At 46.3% G+C, this 26,302-nt stretch overlaps 1 protein-coding gene across 1 annotated transcript; it reads left to right on the forward strand.

The window, feature by feature from the left end:
• Window positions 1-17,947: 17,947 nt before the first annotated feature.
• On the forward strand, window positions 17,948-20,403 carry LOC139832800 (phenylalanine ammonia-lyase-like). The gene has a single exon (XM_071822718.1). It carries the CDS (start codon window positions 18,026-18,028, stop codon window positions 20,144-20,146), a length of 2,121 nt encoding a protein of 706 aa, XP_071678819.1. The 5' UTR covers window positions 17,948-18,025; the 3' UTR covers window positions 20,147-20,403.
• Window positions 20,404-26,302: the final 5,899 nt, after the last annotated feature.

Here is a 26,302-nt window from a genome sequence, read left to right on the forward strand (position 1 = left end):
ATGAAGGAAGTTTTCAAGTGTAGGAAAGAAAAATGATGAGATGAGATGAAGAATGGATAAAAGCTCAAGCTTGGGGATGCCCATGTCACCCCAAGATATATTCAAGAAGTACAAGCGTCAAAGCTTGGGGATGCCCAAGGCATCCCCTTCTTCATCAATTAAAAATATCAGGTCATGTTTCGGTTCACTATATTTTTATTGCTTCATATACTATGTGTTATTCTTGGAGTGCCTTTATTTTCTGTTTTTTATTTTATTTTCAATAAAGTGGGTACCATCATACCATTTTTGTTTGGGAGAGAGACACGCTCCGTTTTAATTGTATGAACGCTCTAGTTTTCACTCTTATTGTTCAAAGAGCGTTTTATTTTTGCTAGTAATGCGTTTAGCTCTGGTTTTTTACTCCTATTTTGTTCAGAGCTTGCTAGTATGCTTCAGTTATATATGATTAGCTCTTTGATCTTTAATGAATATTATAAATGAGAGTTGTTTCAAATAAGTTGATTGGTGTTGGATACGAGTAAAAATGTTTGATATTAATAGTGATGCAAATGGAAGATCTCCTCTAATGTTTCAATTGGGTTGAATTGATCATTTAGTTTAGACTTTTAATATCACCATATGCTTTAATTAATAAGTTTTGTCGCTATGCATGATTATGACCATTATTGCTCTCTTAGTTGGTCGCAATCTTTCTTTTTGCTAGCCTTCATTCTGTACTGAGTATGATCTCTACTCGTGCATCCAACCACCAAAAACCAAAATATGCCAAAAGTGTCCACCATACCTACCTATATGTGGTATTTCACCGCCACTCCAAGTAAATTTACATGTGCTACCTTTAAAACCTTCAAAATAATTCATTGTTTTTGCAATACATAGCTCATGGGAAAGTAGCCTAAAAAAATATTGTGGTGAGGAATATGTCACTTATGTATCTTAGTTCTTATAAGCTGCTTGTTGTGTGGCAACCATGCTGACATGGGGACACCATCATCATATTTTTGATAAATATCATGTGAGTTACTATGCATGTCCGTCTTGTCTGAAGTAAAGGAGATAACCATGATAAAATGTTAGAGTATGCATATTGTTAGAGAAGAGCATTGGGCCGCTAACCAAAGCCATGTTTACATGGTGGAAGTTTCATCATGGACATTAAAACCTCAAAAATCTCTTATGAGAAATTTATGTTGCCAAAAGCTTTAAGCTTAAAGAGGAGTTCATTTGTCTGTTGTTCATGTTGTCCCGGTATGGATGTCTAAGTTGAGAATAATCAAAAGTGAGAAATCCAATGCGAACTTTCTCCTTAGACCTTTGTACAGGTGGCATGGAGGTACCCCTTTGTGAAACTTGGTTGAAACATATGTAATGCGATGATAATCCATGGAAATCCGAGCTAATTAGGACAAGGTGCGGGCACTATTAGTATTCGATGCATGAGGCTTGCAACTTATAGGAAGTTTTATACATAACCTATATTACTTATTGCTACCGTTGACACAATTGCCTCTCTTAAAATTTTATATCTCTATGTTTTCAAAATAAAAAGCTCTAGCACATGTTTAATCTCTGCTTCCCTCTGCGAAGGGTCATTCTTTTACTTTGATGTTGAGTCTTCATCTTCTAAGTTATATGCACCGTCTTATGGGAGCATAGTTGTCATTCTTAGTTCTATGTGCATGGTCCCAAAATTATTATTGATTGAATCATTATTGTGTTATTAATTGTTCTTAAATTATTTGTATCTAGTCATCCTTTGAACTTTTAAGGTGCATGTCACCTCAAAAGTTATTCTTTTTATCACTTACCTACTCGAGGACGAGCAGGAGTTAAGCTTGGGGATGTTGATACGTCGCAAACGTATCTATAATTTTGGATGTTTCATGCTTGTTTTACACCAATTACTATATGTTTTAAGGGACTAACCTATTAATAGTTGCAAAAGTGCACAAGTTCTTGGTTTCAACTTTGTTGTGCAGGAAATAGGCAAATATGGAAGGAAATAGCTCATTATGGTGAAATCTGGAATTTCCCGGAATCTGTCCCTGCTGAACACTTTTCAAAGATCGCTTCGAAACTCCATCAAAACGACGTCCAATGGAAAAGTCGTAAACTACAAAGTTGTAGAAATTTCAAGCCGAACAATTTGGACATCTTGTTCGTCCAGAAACGACAACGGATGCATCCGGCAGTGCAGAATTACTGCGGAGGTTCGTGCAGTCTCGGGACTCCGAAAGTTGGTGACGTATTTGACACAAACTCTTTTCATACCTGGATATTTCGGCCCAGACACGAGTTGTGAGGCTCATGAAGGACAGAGGGGAGTCCTAGGAAGGTTCTAGAGGTGCCCAAGAGCCATTGGATCAAAGGGGCATCCATCCCATGGCCTAGATTGTATCTCCAACACTATATATTGATGGGAAACCCTATTTTTGGAGGCCCCCAAGCATTGTCACGAAAATCCTCCTCCTTGGCAGCAGCCAAGGAGGGGGAAACACTCATCTACACCAGCACCAACTCAAGGAAGAAGAAGACTAAGGGGCGGTGCTCCCCCATGATGCCGGCGGCGGGGAAGGAGTCCCCCGCGCCGCCGCCGGCGCCGCCCACGCCTCCGCCTCCCGGCGCTCCTCGCTGAGCCCTCCAACGTCTTCACCGCCATCTCCATCACCAACTCCTCATTGTATTCAGTGGTCCATCCTCTCACAAACCTCTGTACCGCCCTATGTAAACATGGTGTTTGATGCTATAAGTTATAATCCTATGATCTATGTCATGTTGCCATAGTTTATTTGTTCTTTGATTGATTGGTTGTTTCTCTTTGGTTCATTAGAGTTGTATGTTGATATGTTACTGTCCTTGGTGCCCATTATATTTTTGCGCGCATGGATCAAGCACCATACGGCTGGTAGTACTTGTATACTAGAAGGGGGGAGTTCTGCCTGAGTGACAGAAACCTAACGACGCGAACCGGATAGTTGCATGTATGGGAGTAAGAGGACCATTTACTTAAGGCTATGGTTGGGGAAACCTTAATGCTTGCTAGTATTTACAAATGTTTGCTAGCAAGCCAATCATATAGTACTTGTAATCCCGGAGGGAGAGCATGTATATTTAGCCTCTCTTACATAGAAAGCTGCATCGAAGACATTGAACCCAAGATCTTCACTAATTGATCTTGACAAATCCACCACTATTACCACCGCCTTTCCACACTCATGGTACTGTTAGTTTAGTTTGTTTTATTGCTGCAACACTAACATTTATTCCGTGTATTTTATTGTTCTGCAAAGTCACCTCTCATACCCGTTATCGCTCTAGTTTTATTTCCTAGATATTGCAAACGCTTAGTGTGCGTAGAGTTGTATCAGTGGTTGATAGAACTTGAGAGAATGTTTATCCTACCTTTAGCTCCTCGTTGGGTTCGACACTCTTACTTATCGAAAAGGCTACACACGATCCCCTATACTTGTGGGTTATCAGCCGCCGCCAATCTCATCTCGGGGGATTCAGGAGATCGCCTCCGGCACCCTGCCGGAGAGGGGAATCATCACCTGGAGGACTCTACATCACCATGATCGCCTCCGGACTGATGTGTGAGTAGTTCATCCTTGGACTATGGGTCCATAGCAGTAGCTAGATGGTTGTCTTCTCCTCATGTGCTATAATGTTAGATCTTGTGAGCTTCCTATCATGATCAAGATCATCTATTTGTAATGCTACATGTTGTGTTTGTTGGGATCCGATGAATATGGAATACTATGTCAAGTTGATTATCAATCTATCATATATGTGTTGTTTATGATCTTGCATGCTCTCCGTTGCTAGTAGAGGCTTTGGCCAAGTTGATACTTGTGACTCCAAGAGGGAGTATTTATGCTCGATAGTGGGTTTATGTCTCCATTGAATCTGGGACAGTGACAGAAAGTTCTAAGGTTGTGGATGTGCTGTTGCCACTAGGGATAAAACATCAATGCTTTGTCTAAGGATATTTGTGTTGATTACATTACGCACCATACTTAATGCAATTGTCTGTTGTTTGCAACTTAATACTGGAAGGGGTGCGGATGCTAACCCAAAGGTGGACTTTTTAGGCATAGATGCATGCTGGATAGCGGTCTATGTAATTTGTCGTAATGCCCTAAGTAAATCTCATATTAGTCATCATGATATGTATGTGCATAGTTATTCCCTCTCTATTTGTCAATTGCCCAACTGTAATTTGTTCACCCAACATGCTATTTCTTATTGGAGAGACACCACTAGTGAACTGTGGACCCCGGTCCATTCTTTTACATCTAAATACAATCTACTGCAATCATTGTTCTGTGCTGCTCATTGCAAACAAACATCATTTTCCACACCATACGTTTAATCCTTTGTCTACAGCAAGCCGGTGAGATTGACAACCTCACTGTTAAGTTGGGGCAAAGTATTTTGATTGTGCTGTGCAGGTTCCACGTTGGCGCCGGAATCCCTGGTGTTGCGCCGCACTACACTCCATCACCAACTACCTTCACGTGGCCTTTATCTCCTACTGGTTCGATAACCTTGGTTTCTTACTGAGGGAAAACTTGCTGCTGTACGCATCACACCTTACTCTTGGGGTTCCCAACGGACGTGTGCTTCACGCGTTATCAAGGGCCAGGGGGTTATATGCAAAACTGAATGGATTTGGATCTGGCAGGATTTCTCACCGAGGGGGTGTTAGCCCATGTCGTAGACGAGGAGGGCCCACGTGCCACGTAGGCGCCAGCATGGCGGAGCTTGGACGAGGTCAGCAGCGGGCGGCCGGCATCCAGTCGCGGAAGCATATGTCGATTCCACGGGTTCCACAAAGAAAGGGAGGGCGCGTCAGGAGCGCCTCGTCGTGGTGAACGAGAATAGGGCGGTGCCGTCATTGAGGGTCACTGGAAAGGTCGCCGGCGGCGAGGTCCTGTGCGGAACGGAGGTAGTCACCGTCGTCAGCTCAAAAAAGAGGGAAAGTGAGATGGTGATGAGGCTTAGGAGGTGCGCAGGGTTACCCAATACACGATGATGTGGTCAGAATGACCGGAGGAAGTCCAGGGCCGCCGAAATGTTCGCCGGAGGGCAGCGGCCGTGGCGCAGAAACAGTGACGGTGTACTTGATTAAGGAGGTCCCAGCTCGATTCCTTGAGCGATGATGATCTTGGAGTAGAGGTGGAGCTCCTGGTGGTCTCAGATAATCAAGGGGAGCCGGAGATGGTGGGCCAATGGGGAACTGAGCGCCGGGGTGGCTCTCGTTTGCTCACAGAGAAGGGGTAAAAGGTGGGGAAGAAGAGAGTGGTTGGCGGCGGCTAGAGGTAGGAAGGATAGGGTTTTCCATGGGCTCGAGGGAGATTCAAAAGGAAGAAAAGTGAACACGGCGCAGTGTGGTTGGCGTGAGTGCTCGGTGACGTCGGACGCGGTCCCTCATGCGAAGCTCGTGGGTGAGGAAGACGACATGAGGAGGAAATCCTTTCGTCGAAGGGGTATGGGCTGGGAAGGAAGTGGCCTCGGGCCAGAGGAAGAAAGGAGGTGGGCTGGAACAGGCTGCATCGAGGAGAGGGGAAGATGGGCCAGAGAGAGGGAAGGCTCAGGTTAGAAAGGCTAAGATCCAAAGGTTTTATAGCAAAAATAAAATAATATATATATAGTTTTGTTATAGGGTTTTGTTAAATGAATAGAAGAGGAGGTTTAATATAGAAACCATATGAGAGGAAAAAATATAATTTGGTTTTATGAAAATAATAGTTTTATTTTTTATAACATGGATGATATGATGCATGATGTTATGATGATGCATAAAAGGCAAGTACAAACAAATCTAGTAGGGGTACTACCCGGGGCCGTCACAATTGACACCACTAACAAGGAACCTCGCCCCGAGGTTCCACCTCAAGGTACGGGGGAGAGAGGTGAACTATCGTGTCTTCAGGCGACGTGTCGATCTCCTCGACACCACTAACAAGAGTTCTTGCTCCATGTAGAATGATCGACACCACCAAGAAGAAGTCGTTGTTCCGCCTTTGATGATGCGCTTTCGTCGGGACCTCCGAAGATCGGACCTATTGGTATAAAGGCAAGATCATCCAACCCACGTAGAAATCTAAGACTCAGAAAGTAGATAAGAGACAAGACTCAAAATCGCAAAGGTAAGAGGAGAAAGAGCTTAGGTAAGGAGAAAATTCAGAGCTAATCAGATCTAACCAACGAGTTTCAGAAAATAGTGTTGACACTAGGCACAACAACGTCCGTTGGCAAGGTTATCCTACAGGTTCGACTAGTGGGGTACGGTCAACCGGGACTCTGGTACCAACTTGTGACGCCTCGGAACCGGCACCATGAGGATTCCAACGATCCCACCGAAATCCGCACGTTGTCGATTCTGAGACGCCCTCCGACACGATGTGCACGACAAATGACGCATGTGATGCCAGAGGAATTAACACGAGTGGTAACATTACAACAGGATTACAATAGAGCCCACAAGAAACATACATATATTACAACAACGACTCCAACGATTCAAGATGCAAATATACAATACAAAGATCTGAATCATACAAAAGATCAAATGTGTCCGAGTACGGACAAGATACAAATTTGACTAAGAGTCCTAAAGATAACCAGTAGCGTCCATAACCCTGCCGAAGCCAAGCCAGAAGGGTAACCTTGCTAACATTGTCTTCATCGAACATATCTTCATACATGCCCGGTTATGTCCCAAAGCAGCAATAAGTACGGGTTCGTACTTAACAAGACGTCAAGACGTATAAGCATTCGTCAACCAGTCGTCCTTTGTACTTGAGGCACACAGGGAACTTAGAGGACGCAAGAGAAACGTCATAGGCAATATGGTGGGGTTAAGCGGCAGCGTGCAAGCACTAAAAACCTATAGAGACACTCTACAACATTCGTCTACCAGAGAAGGTGAGAGAGCACATAAACTAACAGTTCTATAGTCTGCAAGCATAACACAACTGATGCATTCCCCCTTCACAAAGGAAGAAGTACTAACAAGGGCACTCACACGGTTGACAAGTTTTATTAGGTAACCGTTATAGTAATGTTATATTACTATGCAAGTTATTAGCAGATTGTTAGCAACAACATAAAACTGTAAGTTGTTCTATGATCGAGTTAAACAGCTCCAAGTCGTCCATAACTGCGGACACGGCTTATCGATAAGATGTACACCCTCAAGGGGTTGCCCAAATGTAACCATACGCATGCTCGAATCCGCTTAATTATGGCGGAGTCTCACAACAAGACCGTTCCCAGTTCAACAAGAATGTCTAGGGGGCCATCCCACTAAGCTACCCGTAACGAAGTTCTGCCGCACTCCTAAGCGGACTCAGGGTTGCGTAGGCATCTAGGCGGGCACTAACGGCCAAGCACTAGATAAGTCGTCTAGCAATTATGCAGTACAATACATAATATAAACACCCGAAGGCAACATGAAGTAAATCGTGCATATCGTGCATATGAGCAAATAAAATCAAGGTTGTGCCCCCCTTTTCAACTGACTTGAGAAAAGGTAATGGGTGAGGGGAGTCCCAGCAGTAATCCCCACATACGGGTAGAGCGCTCAATGTCGGAACAGATAACAAGAAATCGGGTCCTAGTGGACATTAGCGACTCAAAGTTCCGATGCTTTCGCAAAGGGGCTCGCGGATGCCTCTGCTTACAATTTTAGTTGTTAACAATTAAGTAAAGCATGTGTATCTCCAACAAATATATCCATAAACCATGTGTCATGATTCCCCAACAGATAACCTAATAAGATAACGACAACGAAAACGAGATATAAACAACACTAGCATGCACTACGACTCGCAAGGCAGACTGGATAACCAAACAAAAACTATAGGAGGGTGGTGGAGGCAATATGGGCTGCTTGAGGTAACAAGTAGATAGGACACGTGACAAGAACACAACTTAAGGCTATCATAAGAGAGAAGGCAAAATAAAATAGGTGAGCGACTCCTGCAGAGATAGGAGTTTAGAAAATGCTTGCCTGTTAAGATTGTCGAAGAACATCCGGAGGACTTGTCGTATCTCACAACACCACTTCGCGATCCTATCCAGGAAGAAGCAAATGCTGAAACACACAACGCATGCCAGTCTTACTACTACGGAAAAAGAACCAGCATGATCAAGATATGCATGCATGGCATGGCAACGATGGTGCAATGCAACTTATCCATATTAATCGAAGTCGGAACCCGGATAAACAATTAAGGCTGGAGTTGCATTTCTACCAAAAAATTTAAAGGTTGCTTAACATGGCACAACATGGCAGGGGTGAGCTACTTCCAATTTAAACGGAGCAGGGAAAACCACGTCGGTGTTCTGAAATACTCCACATATATGTGAGGTGACATGCATAAACTATCATGGATCGACATGATGCGGGATGAAAACAGGTATATGGTTGACATATTCATGTTCCTCTCATTTTTCTGATCAAATTTCAAATAGAAAACATTTTCATTTGAGTTACCAATTAAAAGATATTAACAGATTAGGGTTTTTTTATTTTAAAATAGTTAAACAGATTTTATTCAATTCGAAAAGGACCTGAAAACAAGTACTGGGTCAGGGGAGGACCCCGAGTTAGTTGACAAAAGAAACAAGCGGTTATCTTATAAATGAAAAGAACCAGGGACTGCGGGTAGACTGATCATAAGGGCCAGGGGTTATATGAAAAACTGAATGGATCTGGATCTGGCAGGATTTCTCACTGAGGGGGTGTTAGCCCATGTCGCTGACGAGGAGGTCCCACGTGCCACGCAGGCGCTAGCGTGGCGGAGTTGGACGTGGTCAACGACGGGCGGCCGGCGGCCAGTCGCGGAAGCACAGGTCGATTCCGCGGGTTCCACAAAGAAAGGGAGGGCGCATTGGGAGCGCATCGTCGTGGTGAACAAGAATTAGGGCGTCGCCGTCATCGGGGGTCACCGGAAAGGTCGCCGGCGGCAAGGTCCTGTGCGGAACGAAGGTGGTCACCGTCGTCAGCTCGAAAAAGAGGGAGAAGGAGACGGCGATGAGGCTTAGGAGGTGCGCAGGGTTACTAGATACACGATGATGTGGCCAGAATGACCGGAGGAAGTCTAGGGCCGCCGGAATGTTCGCCGTAGGGCGACTGCCGTGGCGCAGAAACGGTGATTGTGTACTCGATTAAGGAGGTCTCGGCTCGATTCCTTGAGCGACGATGATCCTGGAGGAGAGGCGGAGCTCCTGGTGGTCTCAGATCATCGAGGGGAGGTCGAAGATGGCGAGCCGACGGGGAATTGAGCGCCGGGGTGGCTCTCGTTTGCTCACAGAGAAGGGGTAATAGGTGGGGAAGAAGAGAGTGGTTGGCAGCGGCTAGAGGGAGGAAGGCTAGGGTTTTCTGTGGGCTCGAGGGAGATTAAAAAGGAAGAAAAGCGAGCACGGCGCTGTGTGGTTGGCCTGAGTGCTCGGTGACGTCGGACGCGGTCCCTCATGCGAAGCTCGTGGGCGAGTAAGACGACAGGAGGAGGAAATCCTTTCGTCGAATGGGTATGGGCTGGGAAGGAAGTGGCCTCGGGCCAGAGGAAGAAAGGAGGTGGGATGGAACGGGCTACAGCGAGGAGAGGGGAAGATGGGCCAGAGAGAGGGAAGGCTCAGGTTAGAAAGGCTAAGATCCACAGGTTTTATAGAAAAAATAAAATAAAATATATAGTTTTGTTATAGGGTTTAGTTAAATGAATAGAAGAGGAGGTTTAATATAGAAACCATATGAGAGGGAAAAACATATAATTTGGTTTTATAAAAATAATAGTTTTATTTTTTATAACATGGATGATATGATGCATGATATTATGATGATGCATAAAAGGAAAGCACAAACAAATCTAGTATGGGTACTACCCGGGACCGTTGCAGCGGCTCGGTGTATGCTTCGACGCTATCGATGTATGTTTTGTGCAAGACCTGCAACACCAGCGATGTTGGCCGTGCGGTCATAGCTAGCTGCCAACTTTCAGTTGAATCACATGTCGGATTTTGAGATGTCAATATATGAGGGCATCTCCAACGGGCCGACGCATTTTGGACACAATTTGTGTCCATTCGCGTTGGGCACGAACACGAAAATTGTTCACATATCCGTATGCATCTGTCCCTCCCCCAGCAGCAGAGACGCATTTTTTAACCGCAAGAGAGGAGAGAGTAAAAAGATGTCTTTTATATGCCCAAAAGTGGTCAGCACATGCGCATGCATGCATTAAATTAGGAGAGAGAAGGACTAAGCAGGCTAGCGCGAACGAATTTAGACTAGGTGACACTGCGGTCATTTTACGTCTAGCCGCTTGAGTGTGCATTTTATCCGGCAGACGCAAACGAACCCTTTGATCCGTTTGCATGGCCCTATTAAAGCTGCCCTGATGGGCGCAAAGCCGGCAGCACAACCAGGATCGATCGATCTAGCAGAGCTGCGCTCTACACATGCATGGTTTTTGGTGTGTTAGATTTATTCGTAAACATATATACAAATATTCTGAAACTGAATGTCACCAAGAGAACTTCGTTGAGCGCATTGCATTTGATAATACTTTGTAACTGCGAATAAACATATGACACCTAATAGATTTTGTAAGCATACCAAACCGTCTCCTATTAAGAAAAATCATGTATATAAACATCGTCCAATCAGTCTATAAACATCGTCCAATCATGTATATAAACATCGTCCAATCAGTTATATATGGATACGCAAATTGACCCATGTGGAACTATCTTAATTCTATATGAATTAAACAACTTGTGAGGAGGAACTATGGGCGTTAGTGGATGACGGTACTGTTGAAATATTGGGCCCACTTTTGAGTGGTCCAAATTAGATTTCAGTTTTCCCTATAAATCTCAAAGCCCACATAGTGGTAGCCTTGTGAGTTTGAGCCCAAGTTGGTGGCAGCTCACTAGGGAGTGGCAAGAGGTGGGAAGTTTAGTCCCACATGGAAAGTTGGGAGGAAGTTAGACCACCTTATAAGGTGGGTTGTTCCACCACTAGTAAGTGAGTGAGAATAGGAGTGCTACACGCGCTCCTCCTCCTCCTCGCTCGCTCGTCTCGTCTCGACTCGACTCGACTCGACACGTTACGACGCGCCGCGCTCGTGGTGAGTGGATTGAGCCTCGAGCCGAGACTTTCCTCGGTTCGGGTCGCTCCCGGATCGTGGACTATCTGTAACCGACTCGAAACGTTCGTGCCACGTGGGCGTGGCCCACGTTGCCTAGGGTTTCCCGAGCCTATATAATCTCTTGCCCGGCTACCGCAGAAATACATCCAATACACGAGTTAGGGTTTCCACCTCTCTCTGCTTGTGCCGCCATCGTAGCCTACTCCATCCCGCGAGCCGACGTGCATCGGCGAACGGGAGAGCAGGTCTCCGGAACCGCTCGTCCTTGTGATCCTGTACGGGAGAGGGCGAATTAGGTTTTTGGGAAGCGCTCTGCGCGACTGCTCAAGCTCTTCATCACGGGTCGCCTTCCGTCCAAGTCGGGCGGTGCTGCCTACCGTCGTCTTCAACGCCATCTACTTCGATCCGTCGTCCCTGTCGTCAACAACGTTGTCATCAACAACGTTACTGCTGCGACATCATCTGCTACACCTCCACCGCCACCTCCACCAAATCGGTACGTGCGACATATCTCGATCTGTTTAGCGATGGATGTTGTACTGTTTGCTCTGCTACTGTTCATGTTGATCACTACATCTAGTATGTTTGAGTTTCACATGTTGGTAGTTACTGTCGTCATGCTTAATATTCTGGAATTAATCATGGAAATTGTGCCTAATTATCCAACAATCCAAAAACCTAATTGTAGGCAATTTCCTGAGTTAACAATGGCTGGTTTTTCCGATGCACTGAGGCCGGATAAGTTTACCGGTGTGCACTTTAAGAGGTGGCAGTATAAGGCCATGCTCTGGCTTACTCATCTGAAAGTGTTCGAAGTTACTGATGATTTACCTGAAGGAACTATATCTGACCAAGAGCAGAACAAGTTCAAGGAAAACAATACTCTCTTCGTCGGATGCGTTCTGAGTATTCTTGCTGATCGTCTGTGTGATGTGTACATGCACATAACAGATGGTAAAGAGCTCTAGGATGCACTGAATGCTAAATTCGGTGCAACCGACGCAGGCAGTGAACTGTACATCATGGAGAGCTTCCATGACATCAGGATGGTAAACAACCGTTCTGTAGTCGAACAAGCTCATGAGATACAGTGCATTGCGAAAGAGCTCGAACTCCTTAAGTGTGCCTTACCTGACAAGTTTGTTGCTGGATGCATCATCGCTAAGTTGCCCCCTTCATGGAGAAACTTTGCCACAACTCTCAAACACAAGAGACAGGAGATATCAGTTGAAAATCTGATAGCGTCTCTTGATGTTGAGGAGAAAGCTCGGGCTAAGGATAATACTGAGAAAGGAGAGGGTCAGTCTAACGCCAACATGGTGCAGAAGAAACCCTACAGCAAGAACAAAGGGAATAACAAGCCCTCCTTCAATAAGCCTATGAAGACTACAACCTTCAAGAAGAAGAAGATGATAAACAAAGCAGATCTGAGCTGCTTTACCTGTGGAGAGGCTGGCCACTTTTCTAAGGACTGTCCAGAGAGGGCAGACCGCAAGAAAAATGGGAGGCAAGTCAACACGGTGACCGCTAGCAATGCTGATGGGTACGGTAATCTCTTTACTGTTCTTTCGGTATTTCAATCTCCATGTTGGTGGATTGATACAGGTGCTAATGTTCATGTGTGTGCTGACATATCCATGTTCACTTCTTACCAGGTCGCCCGGGATTCTTCCGTCTTGATGGGGAATGGGTCACATGCTTCTGTTCGTGGTGTTGGCACGGTAGATCTGAAGTTCACTTCGGGGAAGATCGTGCAGCTGAGGAACGTCCAGCATGTCCCTACTATGAACAAGAATCTCGTTAGCGGCTCCCTTCTATGCAGAGATGGGTTTAAGGTTGTTTTAGAGTCGAATAAAGTAGTTGTTTCCAAGTTTGGACAATTTATTGGTAAAGGCTATGAGTGCGGAGGCTTGTTCCGCTTTTCGCTTTCTGATTTCAGTAATAAGTCTGTGAACCATATTTGTGGCAATGTTAGTGATGATACCAGTGTTTGGCATTCTCGTTTATGTCACATTAATTTTGGTTTAATGTCTCGGCTATCCAGTTTAAGTTTAATTCCGAATTTCACCATTGCCAAAGGTTCTAAGTGCCACAGTTGTGTGCAATCAAAGCAACCTCGGAAGCCTCACAAGACGGCCGAGGAGAGAAACTTGGCACCTCTAGAACTCATACATTCTGATCTATGTGAGATGAATGGTGTGTTGACAAAAGGTGGAAAGAGATATTTCATGACATTGATTGATGATGCGACTAGATTTTGCTATGTTTATTTGTTGCGAACTAAAGATGAAGCTTTAGACTACTTTAAAATTTATAAGGACGAAGTTGAAAATCAACTAGAGAGAAAGATCAAGCGTCTTAGGTCGGATCGTGGTGGCGAATATTTTCCTAAAATCTTTGATGAATTATGTGAGGAACATGGCATTATTCATGAGAGGACGCCTCCCTATTCACCCCAATCAAACGGGGTTGCCGAGAGGAAAAACCGCACGCTGACTGACTTGGTGAATTCCATGTTAGCCACTGCTAGTTTATCAAAGGCATGGTGGGGGGAGGCTTTGTTGACTTCATGTCATGTCCTGAATAGAGTTTCTAACAAGAATAAAGATAAAACCCCTTACGAGGAGTGGGCTGGGAGAAAACCATCACTTTCGTATCTGCGCACATGGGGATGTTTGGCGAAAGTCAATATTCCAATTACTAAGAAGCGCAAACTTGGACCAAAGGCAGTGGATTGCATCTTTCTAGGTTATGCTCCGCGGAGTGTAGGATATAGATTTTTAGTAGTTCAATCCGAGGTACCTGATATGCATGTTGATACTATTATGGAATCTCGTGATGCAACATTTTTTGAGAATATGTTTCCTATGAAAGATATGCATAGCATTGCTAGAATTTCTACTTTTGAGATAATTTACGAGTCCAGTACATCTAATGAGTATTTTGAACAATCACATGAGAATGTTACTGAGAAGGATGACAATGAAGCTCCTAAACGGAGCAAGAGACGAAGGATTGAAAAATCCTTTGGTGATGATTTCATTGTGTACCTTGTGGACGATACTCCCACGTCCATTGCAGAGGCATATGCATCTCCAGATGCAGATGACTGGAAAGAAGCTGTCCATAATGAGATGGACTCGATTCTTTCTAATGGAACTTGGGAGTTGTCAGAACGACCCCATGGATGCAAGCCTGTAGACTGCAAATGGGTGTTCAAGAAGAAGCTAAGACCTGATGGTACTATTGAAAAGTACAAGGCACGGCTTGTAGCGAAAGGCTACACACAAAGAGAAGGCGAAGATTACTTCGACACCTATTCACCTGTCGCTAGACTTACCACCATTCGAGTACTACTATCCATGGCTGCCTCCTATGGTCTTATCGTTCATCAAATGGACGTAAAGACAGCTTTCCTTAATGGAGAGTTGGAAGAGGAAATCTATATGGATCAGCCTGATGTGTTTGTAGTAAAAGGTGAAGAAAGAAAGGTGTGCAAGTTGCTGAAATCTTTATATGGCCTGAAACAAGCACCTAAGCAATGGCATGAGAAGTTTGATAGAACTTTAACTTCTGTAGGCTTTGCTGTCAATGAGGCTGACAAGTGCGTTTACTATCGCCATGGTGGGGGCGAAGGTGTTATACTATGTTTGTATGTGGATGATATTCTAATCTTTGGTACAAACATGAGAGTAATACACGAGGTGAAGTCTTTCCTGTCAAAGAGCTTTGATATGAAAGATCTGGGAGAAGCTGATGTGATTCTGAACATCAAGCTGATTAAGAACGAGAGTGGGATTACTCTAACGCAGTCCCATTATGTTGAGAAGATTTTGAGCCGGTTCGGCTATATTGATAGCAAGTCTTCTCCAACACCTTATGATCCCAGTGTGACACTATGCAAGAACCGGAGGATTGCCATAGATCAATTGAGATATTCTCAGATCGTTGGCTCACTCATGTACTTAGCGAGTGCGACCAGACCCGATATCTCTTTTGCTGTTAGCAAGTTGAGTAGGTTCATGTCAAACCCGGGTACTGATCATTGGCATGCACTTGATAGGGTCATGCGCTACCTATGTGGTACAATGAGTTATGGGATTCACTATTCAGGGCACCCAGCTGTGCTTGAAGGATATAGTGATTCGAATTGGATCTCAGATGTAGCTGATCTATACGCCACAAGTGGGTATGTATTTACCTTTGGAGGTGGCGCAGTATCATGGAGATCTTGCAAGCAAACCATATTGACGAGGTCAACTATGGAAGCAGAACTTACTGCTTTAGACACAACCACTGTTGAATCAGAATGGTTGCGTGAGCTCTTGATGGACTTGCCTGTGGTTGAAAAACCTGTTCCGGCAATCCTTTTGAATTGTGACAATCAAACTGTAATTGTCAAAGTGAACAATTCTAAGGATAACGCGAAGTCATCAAGACACGTCAAGAGACGTTTGAAGTCTGTCAGGAAATTGCGAAACTCCGGAGTAATAACTGTTACATATATTCAAACAGACAAAAACGTGGCAGATCCCTTTACAAAGGGACTATCACGTAATGTGATAGAAAGTGCATCGAGGGAGATGGGTTTGAGACCCGTTGATGTTACGCCATAGTGGTAACCCAACCTTTGTGATCGGAGATCCCGTGAATTAGGACCTGGGAAGAACAAACTAGTGGTTTAATTGAGGAGAGTATTAAGTAACCATCTCTATGTGAAGATGCACAACTCTCAGTTGCTGTAAGGCAGGTTGGCAACAAGCCTTAATGTGTTTATGTTGGCTATTTTAGCAAAGATGCTGTCCTACAGAGCATTCTTGAAATAACACACCTATATGAGTCCGATTGTTAAACGTCGCAATCTATGAGATTTGGGTGATCTCTAGTAAACTCATGACGAGACCACGAAGTATGACGCATATGCTTCACCCGCGGGGTAGGCTACTGGCAGCCATGTACTGGTCATGACTTTGAGTGAAACCCTGTTCACGCAAAACTTGCAATTCAAGGCTTAGTCCATTGTTCAAGTGTGAATGGATGTAGCTTAAGGTTCTAGGCGGAAGTTCAACTTAACAGTCTCCGCTGAAACACTGGTATATAAACAAGCAGTGAGTATTGGTAAATCTCTAAATGGGGATTTGAGATCTGGTGGGGGATTGTTGAAATATTGGGCCCACTTTTGAGTGGCCCAAATTAGATTTCAGTTTTCCCTATAAATCTCAAAGCCCACATAGTGGTAGCCTTGTGAGTTTGAGCCCAAGTTGGTGGCAGCTCACTAGGGAGTGGCAAGAGGTGGGAAGTTTAGTCCCACATGGAAAGTTGGGAGGAAGTTAGACCACCTTATAAGGTGGGTTGTTCCACCACTAGTAAGTGAGTGAGAATAGGAGTGCTACACGCGCGCTCCTCCTCCTCCTCGCTCGCTCGTCTCGACTCGACTCGACTCGACTCGACACGACGCGCCGCGCCGCGCTCGTGGTGAGTGGTGAGTGGATTGAGCCTCGAGCCGAGACTTTCCTTACTTTTTGTAGCTCAGGAAAACGAACAGAGTCCTAGACGGACGCGTCGCAGTTAGTCGGTTCGGGTCGCTCCCGGATCGTGGACTATCTGTAACCGACTCAAAACGTTCGTGCGACGTGGGCGTGGCCCACGTTGCCTAGGGTTTCCCGAGCCTATATAATCTCTTGCCCGGCTACCGCAGAAATACATCCAATACACGAGTTAGGGTTTCCACCTCTCTCTGCTTGCGCCGCCATCGTAGCCTACTCCATCCCGCGAGCCGACGTGCATCGGCGAACGGGAGAGCAGGTCTCCGGAACCGCTCGTCCTTGTGATCCTGTACGGGAGAGGGCGAATTAGGTTTTTGGGAAGCGCTCTGCGCGACTGCTCAAGCTCTTCATCACGGGTCGCCTTCCGTCCAAGTCGGGCGGTGCTGCCTACCGTCGTCTTCAACGCCATCTACTTCGACCCGTCGTCCCTGTCGTCAACAACGTTGTCATCAACAACGTTACTGCTGCGACATCATCTGCTACACCTCCACCGCCACCTCCACCAAATCGGTACGTGCGACATATCTCGATCTGTTTAGCGATGGATGTTGTACTGTTTCCTCTGCTACTGTTCATGTTGATCACTACATCTAGTATGTTTGAGTTTCACATGTTAATAGTTACTGTCGTCATGCTTAATATTCTGGAATTAATCATGAAAATTGTGCCTAACTATCCAACAGGTACTACCTTTACAATGCAAGTTTCAGCACGGAGACTTGGTTAAAATTTATAGGAAGTAGCAGATTTCAATATTTTGCAAGCGAGGAAGGAAAAAAGAACAATGTAAATTTGACATGCCTGATGACGACGATGATTGTTTTCCTTTCAGTTCATCAAGAAAACTGATTCATGTTATTAATGTTGTATACTGGTCTCGTTAAAATCGTACCCGTTCAAGGGCCCCAAAATGGAGCTGCAAAGCAAAAGTCAGTCAATTAGTTAAGGGAGCATAAACGCAGAGTAGCAGCAAGCTCGGTCAGCCGAGCCATGGGATCTATGGCGTCCGCACCAACCCCATGGGGCAGACCGCACCAACCAGGCAACAACCGCAAGCAACGACTAATGCAGTATTTCTAGTTTGTAAAGCCCACTGAGCGCGCGCGCCAACCCCATGCTGAACGTGTTTTTGTTCGCGTCTCAGGCAGGTGGAAACCACCGTTGGTCTTGGCCTTGACCGGCATTCGTGCGCGTGCCAAGTCCATTCCCGTTCCTATTTAAACCTGGCACCCCCATCCATTTCCGCTACTGCGCTCTAATCTTCTTCAGCCCATTCAGTCAGTGCAACCAGTAACTCCTTCTCTTCAGCCGGCTGTAATGGAATGCGATAATGGCGCCCTATGCACGGCGGCCATCCAGCACGCCGACCCGCTCAACTGGGGGAAGGCCGCGGAGGCGCTGACGGGGAGCCACCTGGACGAGGTGAAGCGGATGGTGGCCGAGTACCGGCAGCCCATCGTCACGATCGAGGGCGCCAGCCTCAGCATCGCCAAGGTCGCGGCGGTGGCCGCGGACGGCGACGCCAAGGTGCAGCTCGACGAGTCTGCCCGCGCGCGCGTCAAGGCCAGCAGCGACTGGGTCATGGACAGCATGGCCAACGGCGTCGACAGCTACGGCGTCACCACCGGCTTCGGCGCCACGTCCCACCGGAGGACCAAGGAGGGCGGCGCCCTGCAGAGGGAGCTCATCAGGTTCCTCAACGCGGGCGCGTTCGGCACCGGCTCCGACGGCCATGTTCTGTCCGCTGGAGCGACGCGCGCGGCCATGCTCGTCCGCATAAACACCCTCCTCCAGGGTTACTCTGGAATCCGGTTCGAGATCCTCGAGGCCGTTGCCAAACTGCTCAATGCCAACGTCACCCCGTGCTTGCCGCTCCGAGGCACCATCACCGCCTCCGGTGACTTGGTACCGCTCTCCTATATCGCCGGTCTCGTCACCGGCCGCCAGAACTCGGTAGCGGTTGCACCGGATGGCAGGAAAGTGAATGCCGCTGAGGCGTTCAAGATTGCCGGCATCAACGGTGGCTTCTTCGAGTTGCAGCCAAAGGAAGGTCTTGCCATGGTGAATGGCACAGCCATCGGTTCTGGTCTCGCCTCAACCGTGCTCTTTGAGGCAAACATTCTTTCCGTCATGGCAGAGGTCCTCTCTGCCGTGTTTTGTGAGGTCATGAACGGCAAGCCGGAGTACACCGAGCACTTGACTCACAAGCTCAAGCATCACCCTGGACAAATAGAGGCTGCTGCGATCATGGAGCACATCTTGGAGGGAAGCTCCTACATGAAGCTTGCAAAGAAGCTTGGCGATCTTGACCCACTGATGAAGCCGAAGCAGGACCGGTATGCGCTCCGCACGTCACCCCAATGGCTTGGTCCTCAAATCGAGGTTATTCGTGCTGCAACCAAGTCAATCGAGCGTGAGATCAACTCCGTCAACGACAACCCACTGATCGATGTCTCCCGCGGCAAGGCGATCCACGGCGGCAACTTCCAAGGTACACCCATTGGTGTGTCCATGGACAACACCCGCCTTGCCCTGGCCGCTATCGGCAAGCTCATGTTTGCGCAGTTCTCAGAGCTCGTGAATGACTTCTACAACAACGGACTGCCATCCAACCTGTCCGGCAGCCGCAACCCGAGCTTGGACTATGGATTGAAAGGAGCCGAGATCGCCATGGCCTCATACTGCTCCGAGCTGCAGTTCCTGGGCAACCCGGTGACCAACCATGTCCAGAGTGCCGAGCAGCACAACCAGGACGTGAACTCGTTGGGTCTCATCTCCGCGAGGAAGACCGAGGAGGCCATTGAAATCTTGAAGCTCATGTCCTCGACGTTCTTGGTTGCCCTTTGCCAGGCCATCGATCTTCGCCACATCGAGGAGAACGTCCGTAGCGCCGTCAAGAGTTGTGTGATGACAGTGGCCAAGAAGACATTGAGCACCAACTCCACCGGTGGTCTTCATGTGGCTCGCTTCTGCGAGAAGGACATGCTCCAAGAGATAGACCGTGAGGCGGTTTTCGCCTACGCCGATGACCCATGCAGCCAAAACTACCCACTGATGAAGAAGCTTCGTGGTGTGCTCGTGGAGAGAGCTCTGGCCAACGGCGTTGCTGAGCTCGACATGGAGACCTCCGTCTTTGCCAAGGTCACCAAGTTCGAGGAAGAGCTACGCACGGCGCTGCCCATGGCGGTCGAGGCCGCACGTGCCGCGGTAGAGAGAGGCACGGCTACGACACCCAACAGAATCACCGAGTGCCGCTCGTACCCTCTTTACCGGTTTGTGCGTGAGGAGCTCGGAACCGTTTTTCTTACCGGCGAGAAGACACGTTCACCGGGGGAGGAGCTGAACAAGGTGCTCGTGGCCATCAACCAAGGCAAGCACATTGACCCGCTGCTCGAATGCCTCAAGGAATGGAACGGCGAGCCCCTGCCCATCTGCTAAATTAACCGAGACCAAACATGCATGGAGGATATCAATTAGGGAAAAACACGATAAATCTATGTTAACTATTTCTATTTCTTCTAAGTATAGTTGAGCTTATTCGCAAATCCCAAAAGAAAAGTATAGTTGAGCTTGGCCTGTCAAGCAGCTAAAGCGGTTTCAATTTCAAGTTTCAAAGTATCATGGACCATTTTTTTCTTCTGTAACTGATGTTCCCGTGTTTTGGGATGGCAAATTCATTAACACTGTTACGATTATGCAGTCGTCTATGGTTCGGATATAATTGTACAAGAACTACATTCAAATAAGAAAATGATAACTCTATGGTTCCTTATGTATACGTATGTTAATTTCCTCCACTTGTACGTATGGCGAGCTCTGATTTAACTTACGCGCAGGAGTCACCAGATAGTTTATTTGGCCGATTGTCTGACTTGGTAGCCACCTGGGTTCGTTGTACCAACCGCAAATGTATACTGACGGCCACACAATGGATGGCCATGGTGCAAACAAGATGACTTAGCTCGCATGCATGTGTAGTGTAGTATTTCCAGTACGATTATTTTACTCCGTGAACCAAAAGTCCTCCTAATTTTATAACTAAAAAAGTTTTTGTTTGATATGAAACACTTTTTTTTTATGAACAGTTATTAACTAGGTGCTTGTACGAATCATATGTATTCTGATTTCTGATCATAGTTTGGTTTAAACAGTGGTAGTGATTATGTTTAAAAAATGGATAGCTAGCCGGTAGAATAACATATATAGCCTATAAGGCTGGTGCCAACGCAGGCGCGAGCGGAGGCGGTACCGCCCGGCGCGGGGCGGGAGAGAGGCGAGAGAGGGGCGACAGGGCAGCGCGGGGCGGTGGCGCTGGCGCCGGGCGCCATCGCCCGCTCCCGCCCGGCTACTGCCCGCGCTGGGGGAGAGAGGGAGGCGATAGGCGGGCGAGAGGCGGGGCGGCGCGCTGGCAGCACGGGGCGAGAGGCGGGGCGAGAGGGAGGGGCCGGAATCGCCGGCGAGCGGCGGAGACCGGCGGCGCAGACGTGACGATTGGCGCAGAAGAGGGCTCCCCGGCGGCCGGCGCTTGGTGGAGGAGGACCAGGACGTCGCGGCGGAGCCAATGGCTACGGAGCCAGGGGCGGCGAGGGCCATCCTGGCCGCCAGCGCCATCGACGGCCACGGCGTCGACAAGCAGCAGCTTGGCTGCGTGCGTGGAGAAGAAGATAAAGGGGGTTTTGCAGAAAACCCCCTGGACTTTAGGATTTGCTTAGAAAAAATAAAAACATGGTAGGATTTGGCATTTTAGGGTGTTTTGAGCCAAATTTTGAGGGGCTTTTTGCACAAAAATTTAAATAGAGCTTGCACTATTTTATGATGCAATCGGTAACAATTTTAGTTCAATAAAATAATTTCCTTGCATTATTTATATTGTTGTAATCTGAAAATGAAATGCTGATGTCGAGGAGAGAGAAAAGCTGACGTGGAGGAAAGAGAAGTAAAGCTGGCACTATACCCTGTGCACTGGCACCGTGGGGTGAGAGTGGGGTGAGAGTGAGAAAAAAAGCTGACGTGGCGGGTGAGAGTGAGGCTATGCATTGGCACCAGCCTAAGCCTATAGGGAAGTGTGGGTAACTGGGTATCCAGGAAGGGTGCCCTGTATATGGTTCTTGGAACCAAGATCATTCAAATAATGATCTAAAAAAAGATCTCTCAAAGATGTTGATAAAAAGATGTAAAATATTACTCCCTCCATCCATAAAAAGATGTTGACAGGTTCATCTAAATTCAGATGTATTCATGCACTAAAAAATGTCTAGATACATTTGAATTTTGACAAACTTTTAATGTATTTTTATGGAAATAGGTAGTATTATTTGTCACAATGTATACATACCTTTTTGTAAACATGTCGCAATACAAAACGATTATGTCAATTTTTCAATCCACATAACTTCAAATTTGTAGTAAATTGTATTGTGCAGTTCTGATATAATAAAAGGTAACCATATTTTATTTTTTGTCTAAACGTGTCTTTCAATGAGATTACCTACTATTTATTTCCAAAGAAAATAATATTCATAAAAAGGATTTACTTTTGGAAAATTTTTGAACCTGGGTTTTCACAATTTTTCAGATCAATATAATTACTGTATGTCAATTATTAATACTATTCACATTCATCTGTACGTTTTTGTTTTGCGAGCAAAGAAAATGGCATTAATTCGGAAACATTACAGAAAGGTCCTTGAAGAAAGCAAAAACCAGCACAACCCTTCTGCAAGTTGACTCCGCCGGCGACACACGGGAGCTGTCGGTGGCGCGCCGCCGCCGCTGCTTCTCACACCTTGGATCAAAAGCAGTCCACAGGCAGACGGGAAGTCGCCGAGCACCGGTCGCAAAGGACCTACACCAGAGATCACCGTCGTCGTCGCTCCGAATCGCGCCACCATCTTGCGCCAGATCTTCAGCTGCCGGCGCCGCCGTCCACGGCCACCAACTAGGGGAAGTCGCCAACCGCACCTCCGCAGAGGCACGAGGACGACAAAGGCGACAGATCCACGACGGAGCTCCAAGGAACGCCGCCGCCGGAGGGGAGAACCATCACCTGCAAACACCAACCGCCGCGCCACCGCCTCCCAAACGCCGACAGCCAGGATCCTAAACACTCCTACACTATATACACGACGCGAAACGAGGATCCCCCGACGTTTCTGGTTTTGAATAAAGTAAGTGTGTCATATTCTAAAACAAGACTCAAATAAATCCTAATATTCATATATTTGTAATATGAAATTAAGATATCAAAACAAACTATTAAATGCAGACATATGTTGTACTATATGAGTGAATAATTTTGAGAACCAAGATGTGGTTAGATTGTTAAGAGGATGGCTGCCCGCACGTAGTTCCAGATTTAGCATCATGTGTGTCTCATCAAAGTGGAATACTTGTTCAGTGGAAGGTGTTTCTGTCGGTAGCGAGGTGCCCTTGGTTACTTAGATCCGAGGCAACTCGATATTACATAGAAATTGTGTTAGTGTGCGGGTGTGGTGGTGAAGGTGCCTACATTGTAGGCAATGTCTATAAATAAAAATAATAATAGAATTACTAGAAAACATATAGCCGGCATCCATGATGTCATAGTGTGGTGCATTACCTCCTTCACGAGATATATGCAACTGTTGGTTAGCTATGTTTGTCGTATATGCAAATTCATTGCTGTTTTCACCTCCACCAATTATGTACAATTTACATGCATCTATAATAGGAGCACACCAAGAAAATGAATTAGTTTTAATACTAATATGTGAAAATGCATGGGTTGTCGACTAGTGCTCTTAATGTTCTATCTTGTTCATTTTAAGCTCACCTTAGCTAGTTCTAACATACAATAAAATATGAATACTTTATTTTGATAAATGGTGCTTTATTATTTAATTTTTTTTAACCATTCCACCCAGCTTCTGCATAGTTAGCATGCACACAGCCGATCCAAGTCAAAAGTACAAACTCAACTGGCAAATACATATCAAAGATTGGAAATTGTGAGACTAGTAATTAAGGGGACATAGGACCTATCCGAAGATTATGTTGTCATCCATGTTGGGATAAAGTATCCATCAACGTGTCTGTAATATCCCAGGAATTGGGGTTACAAAATAGAGAAAACAGATGTGTGCATTGCATTCATGCATAGAAAATCTGGGGAATTTTCGCGCTTTAAAGTAAAACAGTCACAGTAACTGAAGTTTCAGTTGACCTTGGTGGAATTGAAGTAGCTCATCAAGTCAAGCACTATAAACCTCAATGTGACTTTGTTAAAACCTTGTTCTGGGTAGAGATGATTTGATCTAAGGGAGTAGATCAAATGGAACTAAAACCAACACAACAACACTTGAATCAAGGATCAACTACTTGATCTTATTAAAGATCATAACATGGAATTTCTTGCCATAACATATGAACATCCATTCAATTATAAACCAAGTAACAATAAAATAGAGAAAACCATTCTCAACACATCAGGGTCGTTTGTCGATACCCCGATGTGTTTCCGGATGATCTACCCGGTATGCCCCCGGATCGGGATATCGAGTTCATCATCGAGTTAATCCCCGGAACTGGACCTATAGCCCAGAGAGCCTATAGCATGAACCCAACAGAGCTTGTGGAGCTGAAGAAGCAAATTGACGATATTTTAGCCAAAGGTTTTGAATAGATCGTAGCGAACAAGAAGGGGGGGGGGGGTGAATGGCGCTACGGCAAGTTTTAGTCTTTTTCAAGTTTTATGCAACGGAAGGTAAAGGTGTGACTTTTAGCAATGGGGGTGATCCTACAATGAAGCTAGAGCATGTGCAACAAGTAAAGGAATCAACAAGATAATGAGAGTAAGGAGCAAGACAACCGGGGGGGGGGGGGGGGGCGAGGCGAGTCGAGGTTTGTTTCCCGTAGTTCCTTCCACTAAAGGAAGTACGTCTGCGTTGAGGAGGTGCTAGTCTCACACAAGAGACTAGGCGGCCACACCACGAAGGAAGGCCTCACCCTCTTCCTCGAGAGAGCTCCACGGAGGTGCTCTCCCTCTTCCACTAAGACACCGGTCGAGGCGGTGATTCCTTCACAAGGTTGGGGCGAGCTCCACACACACAAGGATGCTCCCAACACCCTATGGATCTAGTACATCACCAAGCTAGACTCCATAGCTGCACATCTCCAATGCTCCACCATAGGAACCCATCACCAATGCTCCACCATAGGAACTCTTCCAATGCTCCACCAAGAAACTCTCCAAGGCTCCACCAAAGGAACTCTCCAATGCTCCACCAAAGGAACTCTTCTCCAAGATCCACCAAAGGAACCCTACCACCAAGATCCACTAAGGAATAGCTAGTATTTGTGAAATCTCTCTTGGTAGAACTATAGATCGGGGTCTCCTCCACCTATCCTCAAAGTTAGGGCAAGATTGGTTGGAGGGGGAAGGAGATCCTCAAGGATTAAGCTCAGCAACAATGGAGGAGAGAGAAGGGGAAGAGATAAAATCGTGTTGGGGAAGAAGGGGCCCTTAAATAGGCTCCTCCAAATCCAACCGTTATGCCCAGATTTGGCCTAAGCGGTACTACCGCTTTGGGGTAAGCGGTACTACCGCTCTGAGTTCAAATTCGATCCAGATCTGGTCAAAGGACACAGAGCGGTACTACCGCCCGAGGTACCGCTCGAGGTACCGCAATAGGGTCCAGACCTTACTGGATCCAGAGCGGTACCAGGGCGGTACCGGAGCGGTACGACCGTAATGCGTTACGGTACCTCAAGCGGTACCTGGAGCGGTACCACCGCTCGTGAGCGGTACTACCGCCCTGGGTACTGCAGGGGTACCGCAGCGTGTTTCTGGAGGGCAATTCAGAACAGACTCAGAGCGGTACCGACAGCGGTACCTATAGGGGTAGCGGTACTACCGCTACAGGTACCGGTAGTACCGGCCTGGCTAAATCTGGTTTTCTTCCCTTTTTCTCTCCAACTTTGTTACCTCACTAAACACACACAAAACCAGAAAACCTATTAACTACGCTTCAGTCTTCCGATCTTGACGCGTCCGGCGAGGTCACCGTGTACTTGCAAATCTAACAGTGATACTCAAGGCACACGGTAAGATTACTCAGGTGTTGTCAACAAACACACAAAACTTGGGGTATGAATTTTGCTCTTACAATCTCCGCCTTTTTGGTATTTGATGACAACACAAGAGTTGACAATAACAAATGATATTATGATGAGAACATTAGATTTGCAAAAACTCGACGGAGCTCCCCCTACACATGTGCATATCATGAATATGTATTTGAATACAAATACACATGTTATAGAGACATCACTCCCCCTAGTTTTTACAAACCAAGCACATATGCAACATAGATAGATGACATGTTCAAGATGCATATGCACAATATGGAGGCAACATAAGATCATATACGGAAATTTGGGTGAAGTTATCATACCATAGCCTTGAGAATACCCAAACTCACAATAGGATGCCTCCATAGGGTTGTTGATGTAGCCATAAGACAAGATAAGCAACTAGAACCAAACGGCTACAAACAACAAAGGTCTCCATCCACCTAGGAACTTCTCCCCCTTTGGCATCGGAACACCAAAAAGGAG

Source organism: Lolium perenne, chromosome 6 (genome assembly GCF_019359855.2).
Source record: "Lolium perenne isolate Kyuss_39 chromosome 6, Kyuss_2.0, whole genome shotgun sequence".
NCBI lineage: Eukaryota > Viridiplantae > Streptophyta > Magnoliopsida > Poales > Poaceae > Lolium > Lolium perenne.